General features: G+C 39.7%; 1 protein-coding gene and 1 non-coding gene across 2 annotated transcripts; one reads left to right on the top strand and one right to left on the bottom strand.

Moving 5' to 3' along the window:
- The first annotated feature begins 13,158 nt into the window (after nt 1-13,158).
- Nucleotides 13,159-24,851, top strand: LOC103704266 (homeotic protein knotted-1-like). Its single transcript, XM_008787490.4, has 5 exons — nt 13,159-13,667; nt 13,745-13,867; nt 13,977-14,112; nt 23,766-24,016; nt 24,401-24,851. The coding sequence occupies exons 1-5, from the start codon at nt 13,329-13,331 to the stop codon at nt 24,605-24,607; spliced, it is 1,056 nt and encodes a 351-aa protein (XP_008785712.1). The 5' UTR covers nt 13,159-13,328; the 3' UTR covers nt 24,608-24,851.
- On the bottom strand, nt 23,181-23,252 carry TRNAM-CAU. The gene has a single exon. It is a non-coding gene; the product is annotated as a tRNA-Met (tRNA).
- Nucleotides 24,852-25,790: the final 939 nt, after the last annotated feature.

Raw genomic sequence — 25,790 nt, 5'->3', positions numbered from 1 at the left:
TTATTCAATCTGCACTTTGTCAATTCCTATCTATTCTATATCTTGCCTCTTTACATACCAGTTGCTGTACTTCATGCTATAAGAGGTATGCATCCTATAACAACTCGGTACCTCATCCAAAATGGCTAGCTGGAATGTATTATTTGTGTTACTTGATCCTGTATAAGTACCCAAGATCTACCCAGCAAATAACCAATATGAAACTAAACACACGCCCGCATGGTCCTCATATACTCTCCTTGTTCAAGCCCTGATGTCCTTGTCAAGCTAAGGGTTCAAATTCATTCAAATCTAATCACAAACACCACGATTGGCCTATAGTTAGCCCCAATGGATCCGTGCTGCAGTGTCCCCTAGTCTACATAGGTTATGAGCCAGGTCTACTCCGATATTATTTGCAACAACTTAGTATCTCATCCAAAATGACTAGTCGAAAGGTATTATTTTGGTTCCTTAATCCTGTATAAGTACCCAAAATCTACCCAGCAAATAACCGATGTGGGACTAAACACATACCCATACGATTCCTCACACATCCTATAGCTTGGGAAACTATCTGTCAATCTGAGACTGCAGGAGGCATAGGCCTGCAGTCCATTGGCAAAATTCAGCAAGCCTCGCTTGCTAAGTTGGCAGCCAACTTAGTTCTTAAGCCTAATACTCCATTGGCTCAATTGGTTGCCTCTAAATATCCGTTTTCTGGATCCTGGATTTGTTATCGGAAGCCTAAAGAGAGAGAGAAAAAAAAAAAAAAAAAACTGTTCACCTATTTGGCATGAGATTTGTACTTTGGGGAAAAAGATTCAATATCAGTTCGTGTGGCTGGTGGGTAACGGGCAATCCATAAATGTATGATCTGATCCTTGGATTGCTGATGTCCCCTTTAAGTCGTTGGCCTTCTTTTATCGCTCGAGTTTTTAATGATGAAACTGGTTCTGTCATTGCCCCTACCGCAAAGAAGCATGGTCCGATCAGCTGTGGTGGGCTCTTTCTAGTTCACAGTTTATAGCAAACAAGGATATGGTTCACCTTATTTCTTTGGGTGGGTCTCCTCATTCTTCCTCTACTTTTCAGGGATATGGAGATTGCCGATGCCTATGCCGGTTCGATGTTTTTGTTGGAAACTTACAGCGGCAAAGACTCCCTTCTAAAGCCTTCTTGATTACTAGAGGGATTTTATCATATTCTTCTTTAGATTGTGATATTTGTTGTTAGCATAAATTTAGATATCACGTAACCTACATCATTCATAATATTTTTTTTACTAGCGTGATTCTTGTATTAACTTATATTATTTTTCTTTGTTAATATGATCTAGTTAGAGTGACTTTAGGGATCACATTGCAATCTATATCACCTATAATATTTTTCATTGTTAATGTGATCCTATATCAGCCGATATTATTTTTCTTGTATGGAGTCCGTACACAAGTATATATAACTCTTGAGATGTACTGAATATGACAAAACAGATTAATAAAATCACTTTTCTCTCTCTTTTTCTCTTATATTTTTCTTCTTCTGTAAATATTTTAACATGATATCAGAGCTACCGATCACATAATCTGCTGCCATCATCTTTTTCGTCTTTGTTGTAGTCGTCGCCACCATGTCTAGAAGCTTTGAAGACCCCCTTACCGATCTATCGATCTCTATTTCCGGATGAATCAACACCCGAAAAATTCTCTATTTTTGGTTGATCCGCAGATACTTCGATTATCCGCAAATCTTCTATTTCCTAATGAATCAATATTGATTTCATTAGTAGATCTGCATATCCTCTATTTCTGTTTCAGATCTTCGGTCGTCTTTCCTCACCGTCGCTCGGTCTCATTCTCTCAATCTCTGGTTTTATTTGCTGCTTTCGACTCCTTCAACCTCCAGTTCGAAGCCAATTATTCCTCTTCAATGGTGCCTACGTCTACGAGAACGTCGACCTTCGGTTGCCTTCTCTCCGAACTCTATCCTCGCTGCAACTGTCATCTTTTATGTGTCTTTTCGCTACCACATCATTAAACAAGTCAATCAGCCACATCAGCAGACATGTCAATCTGTCACGTCAATCAGACAAAACAGTTTGTCATATTAACTTTTGAGTTATTATGTCAACTCCTAATCTGCTACATCAGCTTTTGAGTTACTATAATAGCTCGTATTTAGCCACATCAAACTTTATGCTGTCATGCCAACTTTTGATCTACCACCATGCCAGATCAGCAGGAATACAGCACAACAATGTGATTGATGAGACTTTGCATTTGCTTTTATCATGATATGTTTCAGCCGTCATCTATCTCTCAGAATCCACGAGTCAGCACTTCGTCAAAGAACTGGGGTACTTCTAAGCTGCTGAATCAGCAGCTACTGTCTTCAAACCTTGTTTCTTGGGTACCCGCTCCCTTCAGAGTGCTGATGGTTTAATATCGATGGGGCTGTTGCAAATTTTAGTTGTGTTACATATTGGTCGAGAGGGAAATCGAGCTGCAGATTGGGAAGCCACACATGCATTCCATGGGGACTTTTTATTCGTTGTCCAAGAACAGTGCCACCCGGATCTTGCTCCTCTGTTGGTTCCAGATGCTCTCAGCATTCCTTTCATCAGACATGCCTAAACTTTTGTATTCTGGTCTTTCTGTTCTGGTGGGCGATCTACTGTTGGATTTCACTCGCTATAGTACATCAATGGTATGCCATGAATTAAGGTGCTGTTAAAGGACATGAGCAGGAGCACAGTCGGTTGCTTCTTTTTTTTCTTTTTTTTTCCTTAGAGCTGCTGCATCATACTATACGAGTACAAGTACACCTAATAAAATCTGAAAACAAAACATCACAGAGTGCCCTAAACAGCTCCACCTCCAGAGTCCATAGAGTACCATCCGAATGGTTAACCACATAAGCAGCCACCCAATTCACGGCGCCGTTGGCCTCTCTAAACACTTGTCGAGACTAAAAAGTTTCGATGTCTCTTTCCATTGCCTAAATATTTCGAATTAAAGGATGGTCTTCTCTATCCTACTCGGATCCTCTATATCCAATCTATCACTGTAGCTGAGTTACCTTCAAAATAATAAAGATGACATGTTGCGCAAATCGAAGACCAGCTGCTTTGGGAACATCCATCTTCTCAGGGTCCTACTTACCTTCTTTGTTCCGTACTGTCAGTTTTTGGCCAGGTATTCTGGTTGCTTATGTGGTCTGTTTGGGATCCGTTGTAACATCTATACTTTGTCACAGTGTTTTGCACTAATCTCCGTCTTTACCCAAAAAAAAAAAAAAACAATTTTCTTTTCTGGTGAAATACTCCACCTAAACATCACTTTATAATCCTCTCTCTTTTTCTTTTTAAGTCTCAGAATCTGACATGACTACCACTAAACCCATTGCCTTGCCTAACCAACAAATTGGCAGAGACCCTGACCACATCAAATGGCAGTTCCCACCTCACATGACTTCCCTGCACATATAGTCACGAGATTTGGCATTGGAAAATCATTCAGCTTCGTACAAACAACTCAAATTAAAGAAAGAAAGATTAAATCAAGGAATCTGCCAACAATGAGGATAACAGCAAAAGCGCAGCATTGTTATCAGCAGTAAACATATAGCATCGCATAATAAATTTCATATTCTATACAGAATTTAAATCGTTCATGCTCAATTCAATGATGTCAATATTAGATGCTCAATTTAGTGAGCTTACGAGTGGATGAACAATTCCTATCTAACAGTCCATTGAACTTAAGGGTTTTGGCAGTTGGCACAGCTCTCCTTTGATGTGAGGAAGTCGTTTTATGTTTCATTCACGGTAGTAGGACCGTACCAATTTTTCTTAATATAATAGTTGGATAGATTAAGTGGTGAGGAGAGACTTAAGGTACCCAAAATGAGGACCACGACGGGTTCTGCGAAGATATATATTTTTCATAAGAAAGCATGCATGCAAAGAATTAGCCTACCTAAACGAATAAAAAAAAGAGCCAATGACAGCACGGATGCTAATGTCATGCGTCCGGATCGCATCGGGATCGAGTCTTTTGAGGTCGGCCCGACAGACCCCGCACGGTTCGTGCCGACCGGTCGACGTCGGAAGCCAGGCTAGTTTTGTTCGGGCTTTGGTGGGTCCCACGCGACCATGGCCATGAGCGGAGCCTCGCCCACTTGACAATTTTCTTTTCCAGTTAATTACGCAACACCTGACCTAATTATTTTAGATTCGATTCGGCTCGCATTTGCAAACCGGTATTGAACCTCATTTGGTTCTTCAATCCTGGCTCCCATGCATGAGAGAACCTTTTAGGTTTCTCAAGTAGGAGAAATTAGTGGATGGAGTGGGTCCAGTGGACCAGTCCAATTCTGGAGGCATATGTACGGTAGATAATAGGATAAATTTTCACCCCTACTTTGAGCTTGAATAGTTTAAGTGGTGAGTGACCGACTATTGGACTGGCCCACTAGATTTGGTCCATCTAAATAATTTCTCTCCTCAAGGTGGGGATAGGGTTGTATATTTCATCCTAGAGAAGAATTCAACTTCCTTTGCATGAGTCCATCGTTAGCTTGGGCAATGGTTGCTTCGAGATCTGCACAGACGGATGAATAGAAAGATTCAGAGTGCTTTATGATCTATACAAATCGCAATCCGATGAAAGAAGATGAATTATTCTCTTGCACGAAGGATACAACCCGGAGCTAGAGGTAGACATAATCGGCACTCTGTGTCTCCCTAATTATTTTATTTGTAATAATGCCTTAAGTTAGACCATCATTGCATAATTTTTTGCTTAAGCTTATGGTAATCAAGGACGATTCCTCCAAACGTGAGAGCGATGTAGGTATGCAAACCAGAAATTAAAAAATTAATCATGAACTTCTTGGATCTCATTATCACGCCTCAAACCCAACTCCCGGGTCGGCTATATCACACGGTCGCATACTCATTAGGACAGAGCCCTAGAGAATATGTAAGGCCTAAAAATATATTACAACTGTAATATCTTTGAATAATAATGATCTCAACTTATAATAATTAACAAAACTGGTACAATTACAAAATTTAGTCATTCAACCAGTATCAGTGATAGTTTATCTACTCATTCTTTCACTTATGATTCCAACTATAGCCAAGTACCAAGCAACTTGCAACTTTGAAAAGAAAATAAAAGAGATGGTGTGAGCTTTACAGCCCAATAGGAATCCCCACATATCCATACGAACACAATAATATAAGTTTGAAAATAGCAAGGAATATAAGTTTGAAAATAGCAAGGAATCGTCACACATATCATGAAATCACAAACTAACAGTCAATAATACTCGAACAAATGGTATATATATCTATATCAAATATCAATAGGAATCTAATTACTCAAGAGTGATATCTCATAATTCTTCAATAGTATTTTCAATGCTTTTCATTTCATTCCTTTTAACTTGATCCGGATCAATTATCTTGTTGACTTTGAACCAAATTTCGATCACGTTTCTAGCCCGTGAAAGAGTAACCAATAGTATCACATTTCCAACTTATGACGAGGCTTGCAATGGTATCGCATTTTTAGCCTATGACGAGGCCTGTGAGGGTATCACATTTTCAGCCAATGACGGGGCAACCGAAAATAACAAGATAAGCCCAAAGTCCTTATTTATTCAATCAAGTTCACATTTACATATTAATTTCTTTTTATTTTCGGCTTTAAAATAACAACAGTCATGTTTTTCGTCCGTGACGGGGTAATTAATATAACATGGTTAGTCCAGAGAACCACATCCATTAATCTGATTATACAAGTATAAGTCATGCTCATATATGCAACCATCATACTATCAATAATAAACATACACAATCAAAATATGGTTTAATATAGAAACCATCATAAAACTATTTATGCTTCTTACTTATTTTGATCATTAGCATATCATACATATATGTACAAAGTATCTATATCATGTAGGTCAGTGTACAAGACTTCTTATCTCTTTGTTGACAACCTAGATAGACTAATTATCTGTCCACACTGCAATCTATGGGCCGGGGTGCGCAGAACTCTACTTAATGTCCTCTTATCTAAAAGATTGTTCTCCTAAAGAACCAAATCAATATAAAAAATTATCCGAGGTATCCAACAACCCAGAACTTTCTACTAGTCCACTAAAGAATCAACATTACGTAGTAATCTAGGACTACTCTCTAAGTCCCTTAAACCAAATTTTTTTTTGGATGAAGCTAAAGAGAGAAAAATACCAAGAGAAAGAAACAGAAAGAGAGAAAAAGTATAGTTTAAGATCTCGTTGGGCTTCTTTCTTCTACAATGACTGTAACCTCATACAAAACTAAGGCTAATTGTGGAAATAGATTTATATAGAAAGATATATGAAGCCAACAAAATAATAACGCCAAATTACCAATTCATCTGATCAAGAAACATATATCAAATCAAGAAAATAATTCAGGAATTATCAATTATGGGTCCAAATAATAGCGGACAACAGTCGGATGCAGGATGGACAAGGTCGACTAGGTAGTAGCATTCGATGATTCGGGTCGGTCTGCACTGGCCAATCATGGTTTAGGTAACACAATAGAAATTCATGAGGATAGAGTTTGGCGGTGCTCGACAATAGTCGGGATAAGGCCAGCACGATAAGTAGTCACTGCGACACTAGTCTAGGACTCTCTACTGGAGTTATTCCAGGTCCACAATAAAAATATCTGAGACCCTCCTGTTGGGTTCATAGAATCATGCGAAGAGAGAGAAACAAAGAAAGAAAAATCAAGAGAGAGAGAAGAGAGAAAGAGAGCAAAGAGGAGAGAAAGAAGAGAGAGAAGATCCTTCTTCTCCAAAATAGGGGAGAATCGTTCTCTCCCTATCTTATTCTCATATCAGGGTGGCATGGGGGTGGTGCGACCAAGGCAGCCGGCTCCAGTGGCGGCGACCTAGGGCGGTCCTTCGGTCGCAGCTTCACCAGCGACGGTGGCTAGCCGACATAAGGAAGAAGGGAGGAAAACCAAAAAAATATGGGTTGAGCCATGGTAACGCGGCCTAGATCATGGCCGATCTTTGTGATCGATGACCACATGATCCCAAAGGTCCTTGAATGCGGCAGAGCTCGGCCAACCCGATGGCCGTTGGTGGCGGAGCTCAGAAGAAGAAGCCAAAACGGGGCACCACTATTTCGGATGGAAATCCAGCGACTTGCTGGCCGAATTCAAGGTGAATCATGGCCCAAACTGAAAGAAAGGAGGAGAAAGACGAGTTGGAAAACCTTACCTTACCTCCAACGAGCTCGCTCGGCTGAATCGATGGTGACATGGTGAAATTCTTCCTGCTGAAATCGAAAGAAAACTCGATGCGATCACTAGCGAGTGTTTGAGACGGAGAAGTAATGCCAAGAGGAAAGACGGATAGGCCTTTTATAAGCCAAATCCAAGCACTACTGGAGTCCAAGATGCCCTTGAAATCTGCTCTTTGCCGGATTCTGACAGGAGGAAGACTCTCATCCCTCCCCTAACTCATGTGTAAGGCTGTAAATGGGTTGGGTCGACCCGAGACCCGACCCGACCCGTGTAGACCCGACCCGACCCGAATTTTAGGACCCGCGGGTCCGGGTCGGGTCCTAAAATTGGACCCGAATCATTTTCTGGATCGGGTCTGAGTTTACCGAATGGACCCGATCCGACCCGAATGGACCCGAAGAGAGAGAGAGGGGGGGGGAGCAAAAGAGATTTTTTTTTTTTTTTGTGTGTGTGTGTTTGTTGGTTGGGGGGGGGGGAGGATAGCAACAAGCATAGGTTCACAGAATCCAAAGGAACCTCGGCCCGTTAGGATTCTCTCTCGATCTATTAAACTGTTGATACCTCTGGTATCTCGGTAGCTGGCTTTTTTTTTTTACCTTCTGTTTTCTGGTTTTTGTTTCTTTTAACTTTTGCAGAGAGGAAGTGAGGGAACACTGAACTGAATATGGGTCGCGCCAGTTTTCTGCAATGGAAGTGGATTTTGGAAGAAGGTCTGGGATTTTTTTTGCCCTCGTGAGAGGGGAGCTGGGAGACACCAAGTTCCGTCCAATCAGTCATATAGATAAAAAATAGTGTGATATGAAATTTGGCTTGTAGACCGACTTAGCTAGTAAGTCATGGGTCATCTGTTCTGACTGGAGGTCATTTGGAAGTCATGGGTCACCCAGCACCTCATAATTATATCGGATCCGAACCCGATCCGACTCGAATCCAGACTCGATCCGGACCCGACTCGGACCCGACCCGACCCGATCTTCAACCGGGTCGGGTCTGGGTCCAAAATTAGGACCCGAACAAAAAATCGGGTCGGGTCGGGTCGGGTCGGGGTCACTTAGGACCCGATCCGACCCGACCCATTTGCACCCCTACTCATGTGTTCGGGGCACGTTGAGTGGCCCACATAGCCGGTCCAAGCCCAACAGTCTAGACCAGGCCCGTAAAGAAATGGGGTGCTACCCCCATTTTTCGTCATGCATTGACTGCTAATTGTTTAGGATATCCGGTAGTAGTTTTGCCCACAGACTTTCTGTTGCTGGTCTGTCTTGACTACTTCCTTCAAATCAACCGATGATGTATTAAAGGCCCATTGTCAACATGATTAGCTAAATTTGATAATATATGCACTATTCAAGATTGTTTATATAGATCGTATCCCTACCTAATCATTACCAAAGAATGTCTGAGTTTCATTTTTAGCGTTAATTAGTTTCACCAAATTCTTTTATAAGTGCATTAAGTTGCTCATGAAACTAGTTACATGCAATTACAATTATTTATTTCATTAAAAATGCAACATTTCTTGTTACAATTGTTCCGTGTGATTTGCATATAGGTGCTATTAAGCGTTAAGGCTGAATCTCGGTGAAGTCATCTTGAGTTCTGAAAGGGATGATATCAATCTATTGGATTTCCAACCTCCTTATCATGCAACTCAATGAGCAATCATTCTTGCCACAACATGGGCCAAGTTATAGTTCTTATTGCTCTGAGGTAAATAATTCTCAGATGAATTATATAAATGGCATTGTCCGAAAGTCATCAAGAGCAAATTAAGGATCTTATCAACTTCTGCCAGATGCTAGGTTATCAGGACCGGGAGGAAGGTTCTCAAGAAATGTTGTCTCCATTCTTTCTTCTTAGCAAGCCCTCTCTCCTTCCAGCGTTTCCACAGCAGTTCGGATACCACAGCTAATATTTGGTTGCTAATTTCTCAGTTCGTTGCTTACCTACTTTCCTCCTATTCACCTTTTGATCTCTGGACCCTCGGCAGCCCTCATGAAGTCTCGTACATTATCTCCTCATTTGTTTAAGGATGATGGAAGTTAGTGGAGACTTTATCTCCTTAAAAAAAATAGTCTCCCCTCTAAAATATTAGCTAGCTAATGGATCTTTTCGCAGGCAGCCAATTAGTCTCTTAATACAACAAATCAGTTGGTGAATCGAAGCTTGCATGTATCGTTGAGTTTAGATTTGCCAGAACTTATATCATGCAAAGCAGAAGTACTTAGAGGCCTATACATAGCTTAAGAATATGTTTGACGCGTGAAAAAACAACTAAACAAATTACTGGAGATCATTGACACTTCTACAGTACTGTACGAGAGGGAGGGCGAAATGGGATGGGACGGGGATGGGGTTGTTGATTTGCTTTGGATTGCATAGGGAAATGGCGACAGGGATGCGATGGGTGCCTGTCAACGTGGAAACGTCGCGTCACCAAGCAAAGCTGTCGTGGGTCCCGCGGCAGAGGGAGGAGAGGCTTTTTCGAGTGCCATCTCCTCTCCTCTCCTCTCCTCTTCCTCTTCCTCCTCTTCCAGTCGAAGAACTCCATGAAGCAAACGGAGTTTGGGTTTGGGTCCGTCCTCTCTCTCTTTCTCCACGTGAGGAACTGACACGGTCCCCAGTTTTGGGCGCTACTAATGTTTACCGTTGAACAAATATTCGTACCTCAGGCCGCCAGTCTGCAAGCTTTACCACTGACCCATGCGATGTAAGCTGGCGGCCCCTTTAGCCACCTGGAAGACCACGTTGCACGAGCACGTGTCGTGGGGCAGAACTGGAGGAAGCGCTGCGCCGTGGAAACAAAAATTCTAAAACAAATTTTACGTAACTACACTGTAGCTCTCCAGTTAGAGATAGGTCCAATGAAATGCCAGTACATGACAATGTGCCTATGATTAGAGATAGGTCTAGGTCTAGGTCTCATGAAATGCTATACAGTAACTTTCTTGTGGCTCTTTTATATTATTTTAGCGTTTACAGTGAAGAAAAAGAAAAAAATAAAGTTGAACATAGCGACCATGTACAAGCATTGTGGCCATCTAAAGTATATTTAATAACCAACAGCCTCGCAATTTTCTCGATAGTTTTATTGTGATTCACAAGGTCGTCGCCCTTCATAGATTTTTACGGAAGCACTTTTTGTACTATTTATGTAACAATTTAAAATTTCATCCAAAAATACTAGCCAAAAAATAGTACTAGAGTTCTTTAGTCTTATATAAGTACTTAGAATCTATCCATTGTATAATCAATATTAGACTAAATATATATCCACACTGGTTCCCACATATATCTTTTATTTAGGTTTTAGCTTCTTCGCCAGACTAAGGATCCAAATCCATTCAAATTCAACGCAAAAATTATGATCAGGTTGTTGTCAACCCGACGGAGATATTAATTTCTATCGTTTGCCTACTCATGCAATATATTTAGTAAAATCATGATATTTATTTTCTTGGCTATTATAAATAGATATATTTTAATCTAGAATGATATTAGAATATTAGTAAACCACATTATTGCCATTTCAACTTATATGTCGAAATGTCTTGATTTAATTACTCATTTTTTTATGCCTGCATCTTTGTTTCTTAGTTCATCCTGATATTTGGCCATCCATCGTGATAATAGATATCTCAATATTTATAAATCATAATTGTTATCGATGTCTTACTATAATTGTTATCAATGTCTTACTATACTCGACCCATCTATTTGTCATTCCCCTGTACATAGATTTTCAAATACGAACGATAGCATTTTCACTATATTTCTTGAAATAATATTATGATAGTTAAACTCAGATAATTTTAGTACAAGGTATTCCGATATTATGAGAATCTTTATACAATTTCACATATTTAGGAAGATTTACAGATAAAAAAACCTAATTTTCTTTTTGTCTATAACAATTTTTAATATTCAAATTTTACTCTAATGTTTACTCCTCAATGTTCTCCATAAAAATATTGCTTAAAAGAAGATTGATTCTACAATTGGATAACAAAAAGAGTTATAGAAGTTCTTTTACAAATCATGCGATTATTCTACTTTATTCTTCTTTATTTTATAACAACCACTATATCTTAATTTATTTAAACATAGCTTGCAATATTTATTGTTATAGTTGTATATATGAGGATATGTATTAGAATATAGAAAGATCTTAGAATCTCTGAAAGGCACGTGATAGATTGCAATGATCAAGTTTTCTTGCAGCTGCCATACTCATGGGTGGAAGAACAATATCAATCATCCCCAAGCAAAATTATTGAAGAATTTCAGAATCCTTTAGGTTTATTAACAACTTCGGCAGCCATGTGGTAAAAGGCCACCCTTACAGTGTGTATCTTAAGTCACTTATCTTTAAAGCTTCAATTTTCCGAAAGAAAAAAAGATCTAGTGTATGAAGTCCATCTTGTTAGAATAATTTTAAATCAACCACCATTCTGCATAAAAGAAATTTTTTGGCTCTTAAAGATAAATATTACAAATCTCATACATTAAAATATAAATGTTACAAATATCTCGCAACACTTTTTTTTCAAATAATTCATAGAGCTAAAGGCAGGATTTGACCATATTCGTGTAAAAAAAGAATACAATGTAGGTAGAACCTCGGTGGCAATGAGGGAGATCTAGATTTCGGTGGCAAAAACTCTAACGAACCAAAGGAGAGAAGGGCTACCTATGGTGGAGAGAAGAGTCGAGAAAATAGTTATAATTTGAACAAATGAGTGAAATAGCCGGATCAAGAGAGATCGAAAAAATTCTCAATATTAGTTTCTAGCAAGATCCGTTATATTGTTACTCTCTTCAGGGGTAAAATGATAATTTTATAATTTTAGTTATTTTTAATTTAAATAAATATAATTTTGACTAAAATTAAAATTTGCATGTATATCGTTATATATATATATATATAATTTGGTATATATGTAAATATTAATGTTGGAAGGATATTTATATAAATTTTAGTATTTAGAAGGGTAAGCATGTTAAAAAAATTTTAAAAATAATGGTGGTAGGTTATGCGAATGTTTTTGAAATGCTGGATGGAAGTTTGTAACTAATTACCTCAAATCTTGAGGTGTGTTTTTTTTTATTTTTAGGAGGGGGTTTCAGCTTTAAACCTGTGACATTTATTGCTATACGCATAGATAGGCAAAAAATAAGAGGCCTACACAACCATACATGTGACATTGAAAAGATAAGCCTTGCATGATGAGGTCTCCTAAATAGACTGGGAGTCATGTCACATATATTCCCAAAACACCCCTTACGGAACATTTAGCATCTTTCCCACTCTCATGTCTCCCACTTTATTCCCAGGATGCCCCCGCTTTTACATCACTATCCCTCCATCTCGTCTCAGGGTCGCTTCATCCAGTACGATGCTTAAAAAAAAAAAGCCATTGAAGAGAAAAACCAATATTAGATGCCGTAAGCTGGTAATAAAATATATTTCTTGAAAAGACTCACTGTACCTTTTTTAAAACTTTTTAACCTCCTTTTCCCATAGAACACGGCCAGCGTCAACATGGAATTGAAGGACTTGTGTGTGCGTCTCTCTATATATATCCGTTGCATATAAAAACTACTACTTGCTAGTACTATTACGATGCAACCCCACCAACACCCACATGTAGCGTTCTATCTCCCCATCAATCCATTTCCTGGATCGAAATCTCTCTCTAATCTCCATCAGCTCCTCCAGTATTCCCTTGTGGATGTTGGGGTAATATTTTTTCGTTTTCGAGTTCTACCGCCACTGCAAAAACTGTCCTCTCTTCTTGATTTGACACAGGAAAAGAAAGCTATCACAGATCGTGCGTTCCTCCCCCTTCTCTCTCTCTCTCTCTCTCTCTCTCTCTCTCTCTCTCTCTCTTTCTCTCTGCGGAGGTGGTCGCATCCATCCAACCTCCTCCATCTCTTCTCCTTTACCTCTGTTGATAAATTAATCTATCTTTCTCTCCTACCGTCTCCATCTTTGCCTCGCTTCTTTTCCCTTACGATCCTCTCTGGGGGAGCCATGGAGCAATTTTCCCAGCTGGGAGGCAGACCCAGAGGTGGGGGCTTCATATACGCGTCCTCCTCCGTGGCCACAGCCTCAACCACCACCACCACCACGCCCCCAACTACCGGTTTGGCTGCACCCCCCATCACTGCCTCCATGTCCATCTACAGTGGCCCAAACCCAAACGCAAACACTCTCCCCCGCCTTCACCCTCCCAAGCCCGAGGGCTCGTCGTCCTCCTCCTCCCACCATTACCCCTTCGCCCGACCCACCGACGTGGACGCCATGAAGGCCCGGATCATCTCACACCCCCACTATTCCAACCTCCTCAAAGCCTATATGGACTGCCAAAAGGTTCTCCAAATCTCTCCCCTCCTCTCGCTAACAACTATAGAAGCTAATGATCAGTATATATATCTACATGTTAACAGGTGGGAGCCCCGCCGGAGGTGGCAGACCGGCTGTTGGCGGTGGCGAGGGAGTTCGAAGCGAGGCAGCGGGCCGGGGTAGGCTGCCGGGACCCTCCGGCCGACCCGGAGCTCGACCAATTCATGGTACTACTTGTTAACCGCCCCCTGCACTTGTTGATGAACCAATTGGCCGTTTTGTTTTAAATTTTAGGCTCCAAATTGGTCAATAGTTTGCAATATTGAATCGTGACAGGAGGCGTTCTACCATTTGCTCGTGAAGTATAGGGAGGAGATCACGAGGCCGTTGCAGGAGTCTATGGATTTTCTCAGGAGGGTCGAGTCGCAGCTCAACTCCCTAACCAATGGATCCTTCCACATCCTCTCCTCTGGTAAACCACCACTGGTACTGATTAAATTAGTCATTCTGCCAGCTAGCGTGAAACATTTTAAAAGTTTGACAATAATTAGTTAGCATTAGAGAATCTTAAACAATCAAGCCATGGGATATTGGGCTAGAAGATGAGTTTCTTGGCCTAGTTTTCCCCCTCAACATCCGCTGTTATACTCCACCAGGAAAAGAGGGAGAGGTGGTGGTTGTGGTGTTAGGGTTTGGGACGCTTGGACTGCAACAGTGCAACGCCGAGGCGTACGGCCGTGTGGAAGTCAGTACGCCAACTACGTTGCATATTTACGAGGAGAGAATCTTGACGGGCGGGTTTTCTATACCGTTCTCTTTATCAAAAAGACAAAAAAATTACCACTCTCTCTATGATACTGTGTTATTTAATGATCGTTCTTTGTGGATGTATGTGATATATTAACGGGAGATATAAACAGGAAATAAGGCTTCCTGTGGCTGTGTCACGAGCCTATAGTAGCTTAGTAGCTATCATTTCCATTCTATATTTGGCGCTTGTTATGAAAGAATGGAGGAGGAAGACAAAGGGGGCTCGTTTGAAGGGCATATATATCTCATCAGAAAAGAAAAAAAGGCATCTATATATACTTGTACAGTCTAATACGAAAATCTTTAGAAAGGAGAAGGATGGGAAGACACAGTTTGGTATCTAAAAATATTTGCCTTTCCGTTGTGGACTGGTGCCCTATTAGGTTCCCAGAGCTTGGAGAATAATCGTTATTCCCCTTGTTTCCTTATTTATTATTTTACTAGTACCATCTCCCACCTTATGCTCCCTCTCCCCCTTCGCTCTCCCTCGCTCTCCTTCCCTCCCTCCCCCCGATGGGCTTCAAAGTATAGAACAAAGAACATTGGACGTTATTCTAATCATTCCCACCCTCCCATCCACATTTCCAACTCTCACTGCTAGTTCTTCAAATAGTCTTTTAGAACGTTTTAGTTGTCAGGATTCCACCCTATTGTGATGTGACAGCAGATATTGGTAAAGTATGTAGTCTCTTGTGTGGTACTTGTTTAAATATGCATCCTCCTTACATGACTGCATGCAGAGTTCTATGTTGCGCATTAAAAAGATCCTAGTGCGCGCGCGCAGGCACAGAGAGAGAGAGAGAGAGAGAGAGAGAGAGAGAGAGAGAGAGAGAGATGCAGGACAGTGGAAGAGTCATTGGCGTTTTGGATGGGATGGCTAGGTTGGTTGAGAGAGAGAGAGAGAGCGAGCGAGCGAGCTTTAGGACAGTGGGAGAAGCATTGGCGTTTTGAATGGGATGGCTAGGTTGCGAGAGAGAGAGAGAGAGAGAGAGAGAGAGAGCTTTAGGACAGTGGGAGGGGCATTGGCGTTTTGGATGGGATGGCTAGGTTGCTTTGTTTAGCCTTTGTGTACAGTTTTCCACTCACGCGAAATCTTTTGGTCAGCAAGTGATATGGGATCACTCATAAATTGGCACCAGTGGGAGTGTGTTATGGACCATTGCCGTTGAGTTCATTGTACCAATTGGGCGTTTGAGACTGCTTTTAACTGTTAATGTGCTTATAGGGCTTTTGTTCGTAATTAGTGGCAGTCGATAATGGGATGTTAAATATCAGTCCTTGTTATTCTAGGGTGCTGCTTTGACTGGCAATAGGTTCAGCTTTAAGGGTCACCTTTCAAGTACGTACTAAAGGAAATGGTCGTAGCGTACATCATGTAGTAATTGCTACTAGTCGAACTCATTAAGGTCATTGTGAGTGTTTACCGCCTGCTATTGCACAAAGGCTTAATCTTATACTGAAGGAAAGCCATGTGACAACTTCCATGTAATCTGGGATAGATTGTATGGTTGAAATGCTTGAAGGATATTATAAAAGAATGCTGAAAACTAAATGGCTCTCTCTTATAGCTATGCAGCTGAGTATACTTGTGATGCAGGACTCTGAAAATTTGCTCGTAACTCAACTACATGTATTTGCTAAACATTTAATGACCAATTAAGTAAGGCCTTTCAGGCTTTTTTTTGAAGTTTCCAGTCACACCTGAATTTATAATATCTCGTATATATTACTTTAAAATTTTAAATCCATGCTGGTCTTGAGCATGAGTCACGTGGTAGTTACTTTGATTTGATTTGTTTTATAATGATAAAAAATGCATTTTCTATTTCTTGTAATTTTCGAATTTATTTGAATTTTTCTGAATTTAATAACAAAATTCAAGTGTTTTTCCTTGAAAAAGTTGTTGACAATGAGACATTAGGATTTTTTTGTTAACTTTCTGACAATTTGTAATGCACTTTTCTGGCTTTCTTGATTCAGGATCTTTATTTGGACAAGCTAATTATATGCTCTATATATGTATAGCCATTGCAAATTTAGTTGATATGTCATGAATGTCTCTTGTTTGCATATTTGACATTAGGTGAGCCTAGCTCCGGAGGAGCCACCTCACCCCCAAAAAATTATTTTCCTATTTTTGTCATTTGATTCTCACTTCCATATACATTGCTCTGCAATAGTCTTTCAGGCGGAGAATACTGCTTTAGCTACAGGTCCCAATATCTTTTGATTCTTTCTTCTTTTGTCAATAGCTTTAAGAGAAAAAAGATATATCCTACTTGTTTAACCCCAAAGTAGCAGCATAATTGTCATCTCCTTGAAGCCATTTTCCAATTGAAATGGCCGTGGCATCAACTTCTCAATATGGTATCATTAATTTGTGATATAAACAAAGTGTAATTGGGCAACTTTCACTGTGAATTGACCCTGAGAGATTCCAAATACAGCTAATCCCTATATGATCAACATTGAATTTATAGTTTTATTATTCAAAATTGAATTTACCTTTTTTATATGCTCTCAGTAAAAAAAAATATTGCCCAATATGACTTCTTACATGATCTGATATGACTCAATATTTACCATTTCAAAGAATATTCACCTATGGAGGGTATCCTACGGTATAGTGTACTTGGTTACTGAGGCTGAATGGAGATGAGTCCATGAGCCTTGTCCATTAGTGAAATTTTAATATTTTGCAAACTCATCCGATTAATGTTTGATATGAACCGCCACCAAATGTTCATTCTAATTGAGATGTCAACACTCAACCAAGATCCTTCCTCCATCTGCATGCTCATATATTGTCTTGTTGCTGCTTACCAGTCCAATCTATTCATTATTTTTTGGTTCTAAAATTATTTTGTTTTTATATTTTTTTAATCTAGTATCATATATTTTTTGCAATTTTTGTAAGGTTTCATGTCATTCATTTTTTATTTGTTGTTTTTGTGCAATTTTCATGGTCATGATTATGACTGTTTTTGGTGTTTGTGATGTTAGATTTTTATTTAAATTTGATAATCATGTGGTTTAAACTCCTCCTATTCATCTAATGTACATATCCTTGTGGTTCTTTAGCATTATTATATTCAAAGTTGTGTATTTTCATATCAGAATCATGTTGCTACAGTGCTATCTCGAGATATATGCACCACTGCCCCAATTGTCTCTGCGCATGCGGGCATCCAATTTTCTTTCCCATGGTAGACGTGGTAGTGCAGGATGGCAAGATACTAGTCATGATAGTTTGCACATAACCATTTGCTACTATGATATCTGTGCGGCTTTTAAATAACTGAATATGCTAGTGCCGTTCTTCAAACCTGGTTCCATTGCAATTGATTTCATAATCTCACTAAAGATTCTTTACTCAGAAAATATACTTTGGTTGAGGCACGGATCCATGGAGTTTTAACCTTTGGAAGTCATTATTGGCGGTAAGCGTAGGTTGCAGTTGGACCGGCAAGTTTGAATTGCTATAGACCTCATCTATTATACTTTTGAGCTTAAGCCAAGAGCTTCACTAATTGAACATTATTTCAGATTTGTTTTATTACCATGTATGCATGCATGAAGCCTTTATCTGAAAAAGAAATTTAGGCGGTGACTGAGTTTTGCCTGATGAGCTCTAAGGATCTTTCTAGCTTAGCACTTTGATGTAGCTTTGTTGTTTATGGCCGAAGCTCGTGATCTAATGAGCTTCCATCAAAAGATACATATGCATATTATAAATGGCTAAGTATTATTTCTAGGTTAATGCATCTGATCCTTTCCAGATCTTACAATGATGGGAGCTGGGACACCCTTTATTGTACATAAGTTTGAATATCTGTGTGAAAGGAATGGATTAATGCTAATGTGTTTTTGTCGCGGAACATGGCCACAAGATGACCTTGAATCATCTAAAGCATCTTGAAGACTAGGGAAGCAGTGCCATTTATTGGATGTCATGGTGGATGAATTGGGAATCAGATGTTGTAGGCTTTTTCAGCCGTGTAGCAGTGCCATTTATTGGATGTCATGGTGGATGAATTGGGAATCAGATGTTTTCCTTAATTGCCCTCGTTGAATGTTTGTGTTTGCTAGTAGGCTCTAGCAACACACCTGTAAATCACACGGTCTGGAGTTTACTAAAGTGAAGGTCAAGGATGCATGCGAGGAAGATGGAATTGGAATTCTCAACTCTACTTGGAAAAAACTGGGGAGACCCAGAAAAAAGGCCTCTCCTACCCTAGAAGTGATTGGAATTTTCTAGGAAAACACAGAATAATAAATAACAAAAAGTAGTTTTTTTATTTTTCTTACAATTGTTTGATACAAAGGAAATAAAGAAAAGGATTAAAAGGTTAAACCTAAACTAGAGAACTAGAAGGTAAAGAAAGAGATCACTGGATGCAAAACTAATTTAGGATAACTAGTTGGAGCCTCACTAATCAAATCGGTAGCCTTTGATTTGACCAAAGTTGCACTAGCAATCACTCAATCTTCTCACACCTCCATCAATCTCACACTACCTTTGCTTAGGGCCTTTTATAGTCACAAAAAAAAAGACCTTCGAGTTGCAAGAAGGTTATATAGAGTTGCATCATGCTAGGGCAGAGTCACATCATCAGGTACTCTTACAAAGTGAACTTAAAAGCTTCGATCTAATTTGCTATTCATTGATGAAAAATAGATGAGTACATAGGTATTTATAAAGAAGGTTTTCTAATATCCATAGGCTATCCTAATAGGAAATAATCAATTTAGAGGAAATACTGAGATAATAAAAAATTAATTTTTTTAGGCCTATGGAAAAGTAAAATAATAATTGTAAAATAAATAAAGTATTTTATTATATTTAAAATTTGAACACTAACAAGCTAATTCTTTTGTAGATTATATGATTTCATGATCCTTGTCGTGAGAAAAGTATTGTGTATTGTGGCACTATTCCATTTATGGGTTCTTTGCCTGAAGTACACATGTTGCATATTCCCAAATATGTAGCGGATGAAACCTCAGGCATATGATGCTGGAACTTTCTAGTGACCAATGGTGCGACATTTAAGATCACAATAATGGGTAATGCAAGGTGTGATGTTGTCTTATGGAGTTGTACCCTCATTTATACTTGAAAGTTGGTGCAACAAAATTTAGAATTTGCGGGCATGGAATGAAGGCTGGATTTTCGAAGCCGTGAAAGGATTTTGAAAATACTGATGAAAACTTGAAGTTTGATTGGGTTGTGGAACACAATTAAGTGCTCTTAAGGATAGCCAACCAAACTTAGTTCAGCTAGGTGGCATAAAATCCCTTTCCAAATGTGGGAGGTCCTAGGTGCAAACTTGCATAGTGTGGCATCCGCACCATGACTTTGAATGCAAACATAGTCTCATGGCCAAGTTGGATATGCAGAGGGCCTATGATCGGATGAGCTTGCAATTTCTTGCCTCCTCGAAGAGCATTAGGTTTGGTGAGGACATGATCTGGTGGGTTATGGAATGTGTTCAATTCCCTTGTGAATGATAAGACCACCCCCTTGTGAATGAGTTCCCTCTCCATGATAGACAGAGTGACGCTGGTGAGATTTGTCCTCACGTATGTTCTGGTTTATCTATTGGCCACATGTTTGCCCAAGATGGTGCAGCAAAGACTAGAGTGGATGTTTAGGGGCGTCTAGGGAATGTGAGATGGAAGAAGAGGTGTTCATCTACTGGCTTGAGAGGTTCTATGTCAATCTCGGAGTCGTGGAGATTTGGGCATCTGCTCTTTACTGATCGATGGATGTTTCGGAGGATATATGGATTTCAGACTTGCCACTACGATTATGGCCCACTATGGTTAACGCGGATAGCTTGGGTCTCAAGGTGGGTGACCTTAGAGGAGTTGGGATGTATTTATAGTTCAGCGGCTCTTTGGAGAGCAATTAGCGGAGAGGATTCTAGCTATGCTGATTTTAAGGTTGGGTAGATCGGATAGAAGCACATGGGTCTCGATCTGCCGATCCAAAGGAGGGGCACTGATCTGGGGGAGCTGTACAGAGTCACAGCACCACGATCGACTGATGGAATTTGGCTGCGGGGGCTTCGTATCCACCCACGGGCCGTTTTGTTCCTCTGGAAGGTGGCCTATTAGGAGAGGTGCTTTATAGAATAGGGTTGAGTCTGTCCCCTAATTATAATAGCTGTCCAGAGGTCGAGGAATCAATGGAGCACAATCTCTTCGAATGTCGAAGAGCTGCACTCGGGTGGTGCCTAACAAGGGCGGCCTACAATTTTTTGCATTCTTTATCCCCGGTCGCGGCTTTTCTTGATTACTCGAAGGAGTTCGTGAAGAGACTTGCCAACTCAGCTGGTGGTGTTAGATGCCTCTATATTACTTAAAGCAGAAACGCCAGAGTTTGAGGGGAGGTGGTAGAGTCCGAGGTGTGTAACGGAGAGGGCACTCGTTCATGCTGCAGAGCATGACCAGGATGAGTCCGTTGATGGAATCCGGAATGTGAGGGATATTTGGGGCTTCCATTAGTTTTGATGGCGCCTCGGGCGATATTTATCATTTGATAGTAGTGTATTGGAAGATGGAAGAATAGACAGGGCTGGGTTTGTCATCAGAAGTTTTGATTCTAGCTTTATTGCGGTAGGAGGATGTCGGCTTCATGACACTTCCGTTTCTGAGGTAGAGATGAGATCAACCTTGGAGGATATCTCTTATGCTTGCCTTGTCCTAGGGGTCGATCGGATTCAATTCGAAGGGGATTCGGCGACCAAAGTTAAGCCAGGGTTGGCTTTGAACACCCTTTATTGTATGATATTTGTGGTTTTCTATAGGGTTGTTTGGATGCTCGGGTCACTCGCGTTTCGAGATCCGAATAGGGCGGGTGATTGGGTGGCATCCTATGTCGTTTAGCACTCTGGTGGTCTATTGTGGGATAGTTAGGAGTCCTCTCCTCCCCTTTTGCCTTCTCTTTTCTAATTTTGTTAGGTGTACTTAATAGAATTGTATGAAGCTATCTGTATTATCAAAAAATAGAAGGTTTTATGAGGAATTGAGTTGTTTATTGGGCTCTTTTTCAGAAGTGTTATGTTGGATATTTTTGGGGCCTGTAAAGGTAATGCTTGATTGCAAATATAATTGTAAAGCAATAGATATACCATTCGGCATAAATATGGAAAACTAATGTGTCTACATGGACCATATCAATAGTCCTTGGAGTTTGTTGCAAGCATGACATGGTGTACAATTTTGCTCACTTTTGTCTCTCAATCAAATGATCCAGGAGGATCACCAGACTTCTTATGGACTAGTTGGCCACTGCAAGGAGGATTAGATAGGGTCTTATAATAGGTGTTATTCACCGAAATAAACAATGAAAGATAAAAGTATAAATATAATTAACGAAAAGATATTTAGAGTGAAGGAGAGCGAGGTTTATATGATTCAAGTTTTTGGCCTGATCGAGTTTGGGTTGGATCGGGCTTATTTTTTGTTGATCCAAATTCGACTTTGGTGATATATGGGTTGGGTTGGGTCAGATTAAAGAATACAAGATCGGACTAGACCTAAAATTTAGGTAGAATCCAATTTTAGAACTAGACCGAATCCACAGGTCTTCAAATATGGATTGTTTGGGTCTAATGGGCCGGGACCAGCTAGGGGCATGGGTCGACTCGATCATTGTTTGCATCTCTAGTTTTTTGGGCCAACTATGTGGAAATTTTCTAAGTCCACGGGCCTGGGTTTGCCTCATTTTCCCTACAAATATTTATAGGCAATTCTATGACTTTTTGTGGTTACTGTTTTGCTACTAAAAGCCTCTATTAGTGTATTGAGGATCATGTGCCAGGTTTAGTCTCAAATGGAATAAATAGGAGAGTGGACATGATTGACAAAGATCACTATTATTTGGGTTCTTTAAATGAGAAGGGTTGTGTGTGTCTAGAATAAATAATGAAAGTGTTCAAGGTCTCTCAAAATCCATATCTGGACAATGAAGGACCACTAAATTGATGCTTACAATTTGTATATATGCATAATTGTGTTTGTTGGACTAGGATTCATTCATGTTGAAGCATACTAGTCTATTCAATGCATGAGAGGACAGAATGATAAACCTTTTCGGGGTAAGATAATTGCTTGATTGAACTTTGCTTCTCATTTTTAATTTGTTTGTCATGTATTGTCCTTTAGCAAGATAAATATTGTGCTCGATGTTGCTGCTTTTCTCCAAGATCAACTAAAATACACTTACGACAATATCTAGAAAGACTATTGATCTGTGTATATGTGCATGTCCTAAATTTTTATTTGTAAAGGACAAAAGGGTTCCTGAGTTTTTATCTGTATTTTCAAAAAAAGAGAGGCAAAAAGGATTAAAATGACATGGATGTGCATGCCCCTAATTTTGTTTGTACTGTAAAAAAAGGCCAGGAATGAGGAAAATATTAAGGAAAAAGACAATTTATCTACATATATGTGCATGTCCTGAATTTTATTTGTAAAGGAAAAAAGGGTTTCTTAGTTTTTATCTGTATTTTCAAAAAAAAAAGGCAAAAAAGATTAAAAGGAGGTGATGTATATGCATCTCACATTTTATTTGTACTGAAAGAAAAGAAGCGAAAATGAGGAAAAAATTTAAAGAAAAGGACAATTTATGTACATATATGTGCATGTCTTGAATTTCATTCGTAATAAAAAAAAAGAAAAAAAAAGTGAAAAAGAATTAAGAGTTGCAACAGAAGCCACACTTATCAGAGCCAGGTTTCGATCCTGGGACCTGTGGGTTATGGGCCCACCACGCTTCCGCTGCGCCACTCTGATTTGTTAGAGCTCTATGAAACTTATATATCAAGAAAGTCTCGTTTGAACAGAGTTCATTTAACTCCTTACTTGATTTCTCAATTATCAGTATCTATGTAGATATTTGAGAATTATATGATGTTATAGAGATTCCTACACACAGTTTATTATGCACTTGGCATATTAACAAGGCATTTGGTCCTTTTTGTCATGGCTCTTGCTGTTGAAGTGGACTGTATCTTTGATGCGGTTCAAGAGCTGGACCTGTTCTACAATCATTATTTCCAGTACATACTCAGTACGACACGGTACTAGTTCCGAACCAGTATGGTATGATACGTTCGGTACTGTTCGGTTTGGTACGGTTTGTTATACCATGAACGTATAACGTGGACTGGTGCGTAGTAAACTTGTTTCCTTTTCGACATGTGTCATTTGTTGAGGACCAAAAATTCTCACTATGGAGAAACTCACAAGCAGATGATTTTTGAATGTTTGGGAATAAGTTGTTTCTTTTCCATCGAAACCATCCAGATGAGAAACGTGGAGTTTGTTCCTCTGAAGAGGACCAAGAAGCCAGTGGGGGAGGAACTGAGCTTCCTGAGATTGATCCCTGCACCGAAGATGCAGAACTGAAGCACCACCTTCTGAAGAAGTACAGTGGGTACCTTAGCAGCCTTAGGCAAGAGCTGTCCAAGAAGAAGAAGAAAGGGAAACTTCCGAAGGAAGCCCGGCAGAAGCTGCTCGGTTGGTGGGAGCTGCATTATAAGTGGCCATATCCATCAGTAAGTGCTGCGCTTATCTCTTTTGCTTCCCCCCTTGACTGCATCTAATCAAACCAAGTTCATCACTTCTTGGTCTAAGTAATGAGCATTCGTTGACAAGAAGAACTTGATTCCATCATTTTCCTTCTTGACCAATCTTCTCTTGAAAAATTATTGACTGTTATCTTATAAAGGCGTTAAAAGAAAGAAGAAAACATGAGAAGAGAGAAAGTACGTGAGAGGTATATGTTTATTCTCCGTATCTAGTAAGGAAAGTATACCAAGATTAACAAGTATATATTAATTATACTTGGACTAGTGCAGCAACTTATCTTGTTTCATCTTGTTTTTATAATATATCATTTCTCACACTGATAGCGAAACTGTTCGTTTAACAACAAGCAGGAGACAGAGAAGGTGGCCTTGGCTGAATCAACGGGCCTTGATCAGAAACAGATCAACAACTGGTTCATAAACCAAAGGAAGCGGCATTGGAAGCCATCAGAAGATATGCAATTTGTTGTGATGGATGGTTACCATCCACAGAATGCCGCTGCTCTGTACATGGACGGGCACTTCATGGGTGACGGCTTATACCGTCTGGGCCCATGACCCGGTCTCGGCATTACCTGTGGCTGAGTTGCGAGTGTCTGGAGTTCTGTTTGCTGAGGAAATGGAAGTGTACGCTAATGCTTGGGGTTGGCAAGGAAATATCATGATTCTTGCAAATGCCCATCATCTTTTTACAGCCTTTATTTGGGTGATATAAGTATTTATGCTGCTTGTAGTGGTTATTGATGTTACTACGCTGTTAAATTCTATTAAGATTATTGGTCTAAAAATCTATTATTATCAAGGCAGTAGTTCTGAATTCATATGGATGGTTATGCGATTTCTTGGATATCAAAGAGATGGGCCCCACTATTTACTTTAAACAAGCCCAAGACTTAGCCCACAGACAAAAGCATTAACGTTTGGGTTCATAAACTGAAACCAAAATCAAAATGAGTTGAAGATAATGTACGTATCGCATTGCAAGGTCTGTTAAGACGTGATTGGATGTTGAAGGTTGTGTCTGGCTGATTAAATTTGGATTCGGTTACAGCTCAACCCTAGCTCGCAGCACAGGAAAGCATCCTTGATGTCTGGGAAAATGTTGAAGAGTGAATATTTATTCTGATTCTGATTTGGTCCTCCTGCAAATTAGGTTGCAAACAAGCTAATCAGGGAGGCTTAGACAACTTCTGGACTATTTGATCTCAAAGCAAGCATGTCAATATGTGCTAGGTCAAAAAAACTTGAGCTTGGCTTCGCATATATGTGAGCCACTTGGATAAGCCAATGGATGAGCCTGACATAAAAAAATATTTTTGCAAGTCGAAGTTCGCTGCGAATTTCTTCATTTGTAAATCTAGCCGTAAATGCAGCTTATGCTTGTCTCTTTTTCTAAGAAGGTTACAACGATGGGTTAGTTTGTTTGCAGCTCTGGACATTGTTTCCGGGCAAAATGACGAGCCAATTATTGATTTTTTAAGATAATATAGTGGTAATGTACCATCACACCAAGGTTTGAGTCGTTTGTCTCTGCTGAGAGAAATCTCTTAGAAGAGAGGGTGCCAAGTGCCAACCCAATTCATTGATGTAATGAATTGATACAAAAAAAAAAGAAAAAAGGAAGGTGGCTTTAGCCATCAAGGAGAATTACAGCTTCGAATATGGTTAAAGTAAAACTAAACCTATGATGGTGTGAGGTTATGTGTGGATGTGTGTTTAGTTTCACATTGTTTATATTTTG

Source organism: Phoenix dactylifera, chromosome 15 (assembly GCF_009389715.1).
Source record: "Phoenix dactylifera cultivar Barhee BC4 chromosome 15, palm_55x_up_171113_PBpolish2nd_filt_p, whole genome shotgun sequence".
NCBI classification, from domain to species: domain Eukaryota; kingdom Viridiplantae; phylum Streptophyta; class Magnoliopsida; order Arecales; family Arecaceae; genus Phoenix; species Phoenix dactylifera.
Note: the sequence above shows the minus strand (reverse complement) of the source record. Positions and strands in the feature narration are given on the sequence as shown.

Excerpts from the sequence above, each read along its gene's own strand:
- LOC103704266 (XM_008787490.4), top strand. The coding sequence starts at position 13,329 with ATGGAGCAATTTTCCCAGCTGGGAGGCAGACCCAGAGGTGGGGGCTTC. Across the intron at positions 13,868-13,976 it reads CGGAGCTCGACCAATTCATG|GAGGCGTTCTACCATTTGCT; the intron begins GTACTACTTGTT and ends GAATCGTGACAG. Across the intron at positions 14,113-23,765 it reads CTTCCACATCCTCTCCTCTG|ATGAGAAACGTGGAGTTTGT; the intron begins GTAAACCACCAC and ends GAAACCATCCAG.